Source organism: Sinocyclocheilus anshuiensis, unplaced genomic scaffold (assembly GCF_001515605.1).
Source record: "Sinocyclocheilus anshuiensis isolate Anshui unplaced genomic scaffold, SAMN03320099.WGS_v1.1 scaffold166, whole genome shotgun sequence".
NCBI classification, from domain to species: Eukaryota; Metazoa; Chordata; class Actinopteri; order Cypriniformes; family Cyprinidae; genus Sinocyclocheilus; species Sinocyclocheilus anshuiensis.
The window spans coordinates 704,781-715,168 of record NW_015546050.1 but is presented as its reverse complement, the minus strand read 5'-3'; the positions used below and the strand labels follow the sequence as shown (position 1 = coordinate 715,168).

The 10,388-nt window shown below is 42.3% G+C and overlaps 1 protein-coding gene across 1 annotated transcript; it reads right to left on the bottom strand.

Moving 5' to 3' along the window:
- Window positions 1–856: 856 nt before the first annotated feature.
- Window positions 857–8,022, bottom strand: LOC107699150 (gastrula zinc finger protein XlCGF57.1-like). Its single transcript, XM_016500335.1, has 3 exons — window positions 7,937–8,022; window positions 6,629–6,759; window positions 857–2,371 (listed from the first exon to the last, which is right to left on the bottom strand). Exons 2-3 carry the CDS (start codon window positions 6,711–6,713, stop codon window positions 1,026–1,028), a joined length of 1,431 nt encoding a protein of 476 aa, XP_016355821.1. The 5' UTR covers window positions 6,714–6,759; window positions 7,937–8,022; the 3' UTR covers window positions 857–1,025.
- Window positions 8,023–10,388: the final 2,366 nt, after the last annotated feature.

Sequence of the window (10,388 nt, the reverse complement as noted above, 5' to 3'; positions counted from 1 at the left end):
TTTTGCACAAAGAACCAAAATAAAGTCTCAAATTACCATAACTTTTCAGGTGTATCTGTGAAAATTTAGTTTTTTACACTAATATTGACCTATCGGTAAGCCCCTCCCCTCGAACGCAGATGAGCCAATGGCAGTCGAGTATCAGTTGCACGGGGAGCGGAACTCGGACATCTGTAGGTTTCAGCGCCATAGAGAAACAGCGGAAGATCCAAAGCTTTCATCGGTTTAATGGTGTTTATGCTACGAAAAAGGAAAAACGATGTGTCTGTGGTACTTGTAACAGTGATTCCAGGTATCCTGAGAGGATAGGCAATGGAATTAATTTTATTACATTTCCTAAACCCAAACAAAACAGAGCAAAATGTCCCTAAGCATTCAACCCCAATCACAATGAAGACAAAAACATTCATTTTCTGGTTGTCATACTTTCATTAAGTTACCATTTTCATTTAATCATTTTCAGAAAGTTAATGTCATCTTGCGTTTCAGCAAGGTATCTCTGGCTAAAACCAGCTAACGTTAAAGTTAGTGAGTCAATGCTATTACAAACCTAAATAGCGAACTGTTCTCACATCATGTACAGTGTAAGTCAAAAACACATAAATGAAGGTCTACATTTCAGTGCCTCTCCATATTAAACTGGTTAAATGTTAATTAATTTAATCATACTCTGCGGTACATGAACAGTGTTGATCCCGCATGTTGTCATCCATGATCGTGTCGACCGTAATATGAGACTCCTCCCGCTTGCATTGTGATCTGTAAACCCTCGCTTCGAGTTACCCACCATATTTATTTTAAAATCTTTTATATATCCCTCCATGGAATATTTAATTCCCACTTGAATGGTGGCCCTTCTGTGTCCAAAATTGTGCAAAAACATTGTGGTACAAGGTTTTCACACTGACAGCTGTCATTGTGAGACAGTGAATAACTCTGCTTGTCCGATAGGTCAATTAAATCATCCAGAGGGATTCTGCAGGTGATTTCTGAAAATGTCCCCCTTTGTAAACCTCTTATTACATTCAGAACACTGCAATTTTATTTTGACATTTAATCAAATGACATTGCAAATGACGTTTCAGCTCCTTTGGCCACGTGAAACTCCTCTCACACTGAAGACACTTGTAAGGTTTCTCTCCGGTGTGAACTCTCATGTGAATCTGAAGGTTTCTTTTAACTGTGAAACCTTTTCCACACTCTCGGCAGGTGAAAGGCTTCTCTCCAGTGTGAACTTTTATGTGATTCTCAAGGTTTGATTTGCTTTTACAAGTCTTTCCACAATAATGGCACATGAAAGGCTTGTCCCCGATGTGAATTATCACATGCTTCTTAAGGTGATTACTGTCCGTGAAACTCTTTCCACACTCATGACATGTTAAATTGGTCTCTCTTAAATGAATCCTCATGTGGTATTTAAGTGTTCCTTTACGCCCAAAACTCTTTCCACACTGATCACAAACGAATGGCTTCTCACCAGTGTGAATTTTCATGTGAGTATTAAGGCTTCCCTTCAGTGAGAAGCCATTCCCACACACTTTGCAGCTGTAAGGGTTCTCTCCAGTGTGAACTCTCATGTGGGAATCAAGGGTTTCTTTACGTCTGAAACTCTTTCCACACTGTTCACACGTGAACGGCTGCTCTCCGGTGTGAATTCTCATATGAGTCTTAAGATTTCCTCTTTGTGAGAAGCTTCTCTCACACAGTTTGCAGGTGAATGGACTCTCTCCAGTGTGATCTCTCATGTGGGCATTAAGAGTGGCTTTATACTTGAAACATGTTCCACACTGAGCACACATGAACAGCTTCTCTCCAGTGTGAATATTCATGTGATTCTTGTGACTTCCTTTATGAACAAAACGCTTTCCACAATGATGGCATGAGTAAGGTTTCTCTCCAGAGTGAACTCTCATGTGAGTCTTGAGGTTTTTTTTTAATCGGAAACCCCTTCCACACTGATGACATCTAAAATGGGTCTCTTCCGAGTGGACCCTCATGTGGGAATTAAGGGTTTCTTTACATCTGAAACTCTTTCCACACTGACCACATAAAAACGGCTTCTCTCCAGTATGAATTCTCATGTGAATCTTAAGATTTTCTTTTCGTGTGAAGCTCTTCCCACACAGTTTGCAGGTGAAAGGCTTCTCTCCAGTGTGACTTCTAATGTGGACTTTAAGATGTGCTTTCTGCGTGAAACGTTTTCCACATTGTGGGCAGATGAAAGGATGTTTAGATTTGGTTGTCTTAGACTTTTTTCGTGAGGAAATCTTTTCAGTCTCTGTGGATTTTTCTCCAGTAATGAAATTGTGTTTCTGGTCTTTCTCTTCCATTTCATTCAGTTCTTCACTCTCCTCTTTAGGCACCATCAGGTCTAAAGTGAAAAAAGGCATACAATTTTTTTTAGACATTATATAGGCCCAAAGCTACATATATGAAAACCAACATAAAACATCAAAATTAACATGTACAGGTGCTTTCACAATTTGAGTTGAATTACTGAAATAAATGAACTTTTCCACGACATTCTAATTTATTGAGATGCACCTGTATACTAGATCCTAAGGTGCTGTAAAATTTTAGAACCTTGTCTCAATATTGTTAACACTTTGCTTTCTTAAGGACACATTGTTTACCAAACCCCTTATCAAACAGTGCTTGCCCCAGGAGACCTTGTTTATTATATGCCGATCCCAAATCTTCCATTTACTACTAAAATATTAGAAAAACAGTGTCCTCTCAATTATGTACAGTTTTGCATATTTCTAAACAATTTTCATTAAGTGCCATCATGGCTCAGAAACAGTTTATTAAAGCTCTCTCTCTCTCTATTTTAGTGCTTAGATCTTTTGACAGCAAAGATCACAACATTTTCTTGGAAAGATTGAGAATTGTTACCATTTGTGGACTAGCATAAGCACGGATTAGGTCCTACCTATCTGATCGCTACCACATTGTGTGAATTAAGAGTATGGAGTGCATCAGGGCTCTGTATTAGGTCCACTTATATGCTTATTAATATTAATTTTTTAATGATATGCCAATGATTATCAGTCTTATATTTTCTCACAATTTGAAAAAACTATATTAGCAGTCTATTGATATTAGGGCTAATCAATAAAATGTATTAATTAGATTAATTGCATCTGTATGCAGTGTATGGGAAAAAATATTATCAGGCACATCACTTTACGGTAGTGAATAATGCATTTTTATGGCCAAAACCCATTAAAATAGAACAGGACACAAAGTGAACTGCTGCGGGAACAGTGCTGCTCAAAACATCATATTAAGCACTTAACATGTGCTTGCCCTCAACATTTGCACACTGTGTTCGGGACCCATCGAGGCCCCGGACACTCACAAGTTCTGCATCTGGTGCCTGGGTCTCGCCCATGCGGAGGCAGCACTCACCGTGTCGGGCTGCCCGCACTGCGAGGAATTCTCAGTGCGGGTGCGTAGGGCCTGGAGGAACATCGCCCTCTGTGATTTCTCTCGGCAACGTCCCACTGCCACCAGCGAGCCGCTGGTGGGACGGCAGCCGCACGTGGGCGACCGCGCAGAAAGGCGCAATTCACCCCCCCGCTCTCCGGTGTGCTTTGCGGAAGAGTCTTCAACCCGCCTCTGGCGCTTCTGAGATTATCTTGTTCGGTGCGGCGGGGGACGAGGACGATCTTGACGAGGCGTTATCCCTAACGGCGTCTGAGAAGGACTGGGCCCGCACTCCAGAGGAGCGCTCTGAAGTGGAGGGACACACCGTGTTCCAGGATGAGCTCGTCCGGATTCTCACCAGGGCTGTGAGCGATCTCGGTCTAGAGTGGGAATCCCCCGACGAACCAGCTAAGAACAAGCTGGATTCGTGGTTCCTTCACTCAGGCCGCCGAGTTGCCACTCCGAGGAAGAAAGCCCCATTCCTCCCCAACGTGCACGACGAGATCGCTAAGGCGTGGGCTGCGGCCCAATCGGCTCGCACTCACGCTGGCGGGTCGGAGATCTTCACTAGAGTCAACGGGGCGGAAGCCCGAAGATATACGCACATTCCAACCGTCAAGGAATCCATCGCCGTGCACCTCTGCCCCTCCTCTGCCTCCCTGCAGGCGGGTGCTACGCTGCCTTCAAGGCCCTGCCGTCTGACCGCACACGTTGCGGACAAAGCGTACGCCGCCTCGGGAGAAGCGATCTCGATGCTGCACACAATGGCAGTGCTCTAAGTTTTTCAGGCACAGCTCCTTTCAAAATGACAACGCTAAAGCTGATACTCGCGCAGATTCGACCCGGAGATTGGTTTATTTCGGTGGACCTGAAGGACGCATAATTTCATATCCAGATCGCCCCTCGTCACAGGCACTTTCTGAGATTTGCGTTCGAAGGCGTAGCGTTAGCAGTTCACGGTGATGCCGTTCGGGCTAGCGCTGGCGCCACGTACATTTATGAAATGTGTGGATGCGGCACTTTCCCCTCTGAGAGCGAGGTCTTGGCCCATTCGGAGGATGTGCTCAACAGCCATAAACGCGCTCTGTTACTTCACTTGGAGAGTTTAGGTCTCTGTGTGAACAAACAAAAAAGCGTGTTACGCCCCAGCCAATCAATCATGTACCTGGGGGTGCAGTTGGACTTGATCTCGACCCCCTCCAGATATGGCTGAAAACACAAGTACCGAGAAGGGCGTGGAAAACGGGCCGTGCCTGCGTTGTGTTCATTCCCAGGTGCTTGAATGCACTGAAACCATGGCGGAACCCCGACCTGTACCAACGCCGTGCCCAGATGGGTCTGGTCATGCGGCGGAAAGTGGTCCTGATGGACACGTCGACGATGGGCTGGGGAGCTCACTGCGACGGCGTACCGGCATCGGGCTACTGGACAGAGTTGGAGAGAATGTGGCACACAAATCGCCTCGAGCTGAGAGCGGTCTTTTTGGCTCTTCAGAGTTTCCTCACGCAAGTCTGGGGGCATCACATGTTGATTTGCACGGACAACATGTCGGTGGTATCGTACATAAACCGCCAGGGCGGAGTACACTCGAGAGCCCTTCAGAGACAGGCAGCACATCACGGTGAATGGAGACTGAACCCCGGGACAGTGAGGCTGATCTGGGAACGGTTCGCGACAGAGGAGAACACGCATTGCCCTCTGTTCTTCTTTCTGTCACGCTCTCCCCTAGGCGGGGACGCACTCACGATGCCGTGGCCAAATGCCCGTCTGTATGTGTTCTCCCCCCGCTGAAGATTTTGTCACAAGTGCTGCACAAAATCAGAGAGGAGAAGGCGTCAGTGTTGGCCGAACAGGCCTTGGTTTCCCGATCTGTTGGAAATACTAACGGCCCCCCCGTAGCTGATCCCGCAGAGACGGGATCTCCTGTCTCAGGCAGACGGCTCGGTATGGCACCCCAACCCCGAATGGTGGAAACTTCAGGTGTGGATGGTGTGCGGGAACCGGTAAACCCGGGCTCGTTGTCTCGCCGCGTGATGGACACGATTACGGAGGCGCGAGCCCCTTCTACGAGACGCCTGTAAATGGGCAGTGTTTGAGAGATAGTGTGAATCGAATAGTCGGGACCCGGAGAACTGCCGCGTTTCTGACATTCTGAATTTTTTGCAACAACGAATGGACGGCGGCAGTATGCCCTCCACTCTTAAGGTTTATGTTGCAGCTATCTCAGCCTTTCAAGCTGCTATCGATGAGCGCTCAGTGGGAAAACACGATCGAGTGATTAGATTTTTGAGAGGTGCGAGAAGACTGAGACCCTCTTGCCCTCCTACAGTGCCATCCTGGGATCTGGCTCTGGTGCTGGGGGTAACTGGAGACGTTTAATGTGAGATTTGGAGCCAAATTACAAGGGTGTAAAAATGACTTTAGGAAAATGATGGCAGCATCATTTTATTTTTACACAGAAATTGGTATGTCTATTAGTAGAATCTGTTGACTTTAGCAATCTTTGTTTCATTATATACCAATGGTGACAGTTCAAAAATGGCCAAAAGGACTTCTTGTGTTTTTTGCCTCAAGTTTGCATGCCTGTAACTCAAGAAGTATTAAAAATATCTTAATATCCTTTTAGATTCTGGTTCTTAACAAACTTTCTTTTTGGTATCTTCATTTTAATGGCCCTCAATGGCCCAGAGATATGGAGATCTTAATGCGGCTCCCTGAGTAAATTGTTCACATGTAAAAATAAATGATGCTGCCACCCTTCTAAAGTCATTTTTACACCCCTTTAATTTGGTTCCAAATCTCACATGAAACTTGTCTTTTTGACCCCCCTCTAAAAAATAATGGATTACTCTGTAAATATACATCTGTGATATTTAATATTTTGGCTTTCATCACTGTATATGTTTGTCTTTCTACAGAAGAAAAATATTAACAAAATCAAAAATTTGAGCCGGGGACTTCTAGTTGAGTTGCCACGGAATGAGCCTATTTTGTTTAGGCTACTTCTGTATTATTTCCTTTAATTTAATGCATGACATGTCATAATAATGAATGCCCAACTCTGAAGTAGGATCTTCTCAGGTACACTTATGCTGCATTCACATGCTATCGGAATTATCGTAAAAACCAATTTCCTAGTCTGAAATTGGACATGAACAACCTCTCAAGTCATATTTCTGTTTTGAGAATGAAAACCAACCTGTTTGTTCCTCAGTTTCTTCTTGTTTCACACTGAATGCTTCTTCAATCCTCGTGTCTTCACTCTCCTCTTTAATAAACGCCATCTTTACAATGGTCACGTGGATCTCAGTCGCTTCACCTGGAATTTTTCTGTTTGTTTGGAAACAGTGTCATGTTTAAGATGAGAATAAAAAGTCACATACTAACTATTCATGTTAAAGTAATACTGGGTGTGGGACTGATTTGCACATGATTTTAAAGGTTCCAGAAAGTAAACTCCCACACACACATCTGAACTATATCACACCACATGGGTGACATTACACCCTTATATGAATACATTAAATATTTTAATATATTATGTTTGCAGAAAATACATACTTTGTGCTAAAATTTAGCCTTAAATGAAAAAGAATACGCCTAATGAGGGATAATAAAGATCCACCTCCAAAAGCACAAACAGAAAACAACATTTGAAAAGTTAAAAGAGTTGTAATTACTATGCAGTATATTTATGCTGTACTATACTGAAAATATTAAATACATTTTCAAAATTTAATAAATAACTGTTAAAAATATTTAAGTTTTTTTCATATGTTCTCTCCTCATACTTTTTGTCGGAATTTTGTTATAATACTGGTTTAAAAGCAGTTATGTTATTTTTTATTATAATAATCATTATTAATACAATAATAATATATATATATAAAGCCCACAATAATTAAAATACAAAGCCATATTTTCCCCATTTCTCAATTAATAGGCAATAAAAAGTAAGATTACACATATTTTGACACCTGACTGGGGAAATAACAAAAAAGAAAGGTGGGAAAGTGCTTCAAATTAGTAGAATACCACAAATCATGCAGACCCTTAATATTTAGTTGCGGATGGTTTTCATTTGTAGATTACATTTAATAGAAACTTGAATGCAAACACTTTCAGTTGGTTAGTAATTGTTGTCATTACACATGCACTGTATCGTATACACTGGGTGTCGTCAGCGTGCGGGATGCCAGCGAAACAGTGAACCATTCAGCCAAAACAGAGAAAAGAGTTAACGTTTCTCTCATCAATACTTGCCAGTGCCCGAGTTCGTGTTTACGATAAACTCATTCACGATATAGGGAACGAAATGAGACGCAGCTACTCATGTGCGGGTGCGCTTTACTCTCAAAAATACCGCCATAAACGTTAAATACATCATTACGATGTTACATGCAAACATTCAATAATTGATAACTAGTTTTCTTTAGCAATGTTACAACTCTTGAACGGTTTAAATTAATTTAAACACTTTAAATGCTTTATATGCTTAAAAACAAACCTTTCTTCAGTCCAATCACAGACGCAGCACGCTGCGTGCGCAGCCTTATGACGTCATATCGCCAAACCAAATTAAAAGTCCTGTTCACACGCTAAACTCGCAAAAGTGCTTATAGATTTACAAACAAATAAACAAATAAAATATAAATGTCAGAGATCGTTCAGTTCAGTTTCATTCTTGTTGAAATATAGTCACAGAGACTTATACAAGATATATAAAAAAATATTTCTATTTTGAAAAGACTGCTATTTTGAATAAATGCTGTCCTTTGTACCTTTTTATTCATCAAAGAATCCTGATAAAAATATCACAGGTTCGTTCACACACACACACACACACACACACACACACACAAACCAAATTAAAAGTCCTGTTCACACGCTAAACTCGCAAAAGTGCTTATAGATTTACAAACAAATAAACAAATAAAATATAAATGTCAGAGATCGTTTAGTTCAGTTTCATTCTTGTTGAAATATAGTCACAGAGACTTATACAAGATATATAAAAAAATATTTCTATTTTGAAAAGACTTCTATTTTGAATAAATGCTGTCCTTTGTACCTTTTTATTCATCAAAGAATCCTGATAAAAACATCACAGGTTCGTTCACACACACACACACACACACACACACACATATATATATATACATAATTAGTGCTGTCAAAATTAGCACATTAGCGCAAGCAGTTATTTTTTTCAGTATAATGTGCCAACAATATTTAACGCAATGGGCTAGTTATAGTGCACAGCATAAATGAGTACACCCCCTCTGAATAAATATAAAAGATGTATTTTCTTAACGATCCCTAATATAATTAATATAATTCATGGAAAGATGGCAAATTTGTAACCTCTGTGACCGAAGACTGAGCCTCATCAGTCTTAACACTAGTTCGCTTTAATTAAATGCATTCACCATTACCAGGATTTTTATCTGCAGGCTCACTTGCCTCCATATATTAATGACAATGTGGGACAAATATAATGTAATTTAGTGGCGGCAGGAGCTGCGTGCTGCCGGTACATGTACAGTCTGACAAAACAACGTGCACATTTATCAAAGACGCGAGTGGAAAACGATGTGTTCGGCAGATAAAGACGCGGCGCGTCTGTGGAGTGCGCGTCATGGGAAACGATGTGCTCAGTAATTAAAGAGGCAGGGCGGCGTTTCTGTTATTTGGTTTGTGACATCCTTTACGGGAAACGCCGGCGCAAGGCTGCTCACAGCGCTTGGTCACGTGTCGCATTAGAACCGTTTTCGGAACCGAAACTTAGAAATTGCGCACGGTTCCGGTTCTGAATAAGAACCGGTTATCGGTTCCCAACCCTACTCATCAGTCACTGAATCTGTGGAATCTTATAATAAGACACTGAGCAGCATTTTGGATCTTCATGCACCTATCAAAGTTAGGACAATTATGTTTTCCCACTCATCTCCCTGGTTCACAAGTGACCTGTGGAAAATGAAGGCAGCTGGACGTGTCCTTGAGCGGGTATAATGCTTCCGGACTTACTGTTCACAAGCTAGCCTATCAGGACCACCAAAAAGCTTATCTGAAGTCAATCAAAGAAGCAAGGTCACAGTATTATTCAAATATTATTCAAAATAGTTCTGGCAATTCCAAACAGTTGTTTTCCACCATAAATCATCTCCTTAAACCTCAAATTGCTCCACTCACAGGAGCTACAGAAGGACAATGCAATGATTTTTTAAAACCAAAATTGACAAAATTCGCTCCTCTTTTCATGTTCCCTCCTCCTCGTCTGCCCCAACTGCTGACCCGCAGTCTGGTATTTCGAGGCTGCTCTGCTGCTTCCCAGAAGTCACTCAACACGAGGTCGAAGACACCATCAGGGGCATGAGATCCTCCACCTGTGCCCTCGACCCCTTTGCTTCACCTCTGGTGAAAGCAAATATTTCTACCATCAGTCCCCTTATCACCATGATAATAAACCAATCCCTTCAGGCTACCCATGTACCGTCTGCCTTAAAAACGGCCATAATCAGACCACTACTTAAGATACCCACACTTGATCCTCAAATCCTTGCTAACTATAGGCCCATATCCAACCTGCCATTTCTCGCTAAGGTTCTGGAGAAAGTAGTTGCCAGCCACCTTCAGGATCACCTCAAATACAATAACATTTTTGAAAAGTTTCAGTCTGGTTTCCGTTCTGCTCACAGCACAGAAACAGCCTTAGTGAGAGTCACAAATGATCTGCTGATGACAGCTGATGCTGGTTCACCATCACTTCTTGTCCTCCTGGATCTTTCTGCAGCGTTCGACACGGTTGATCACGGGATACTTCTCAACCGGCTACATCACTCCATTGGACTTAATAACAACGTCCTGTGCTGGTTTGAGTCATACCACACGGACAGATTTGAGTTTGTGGCTCACGGACAGATCTGAGTTTGTGGCCATGGGAAGCTCAAGGTCCCGTT

What these genes read in the sequence shown, in the direction of transcription:
- LOC107699150 (XM_016500335.1), bottom strand. Translation starts at nt 6,713, where the DNA reads ATGGCGTTTATTAAAGAGGAGAGTGAAGACACGAGGATTGAAGAAGCA. An exon ending in AGAAACTGAGGAACAAACAG is followed by an intron (nt 2,372 to 6,628) that starts GTTGGTTTTCAT and finishes TTTTCACTTTAG; the next exon opens with ACCTGATGGTGCCTAAAGAG.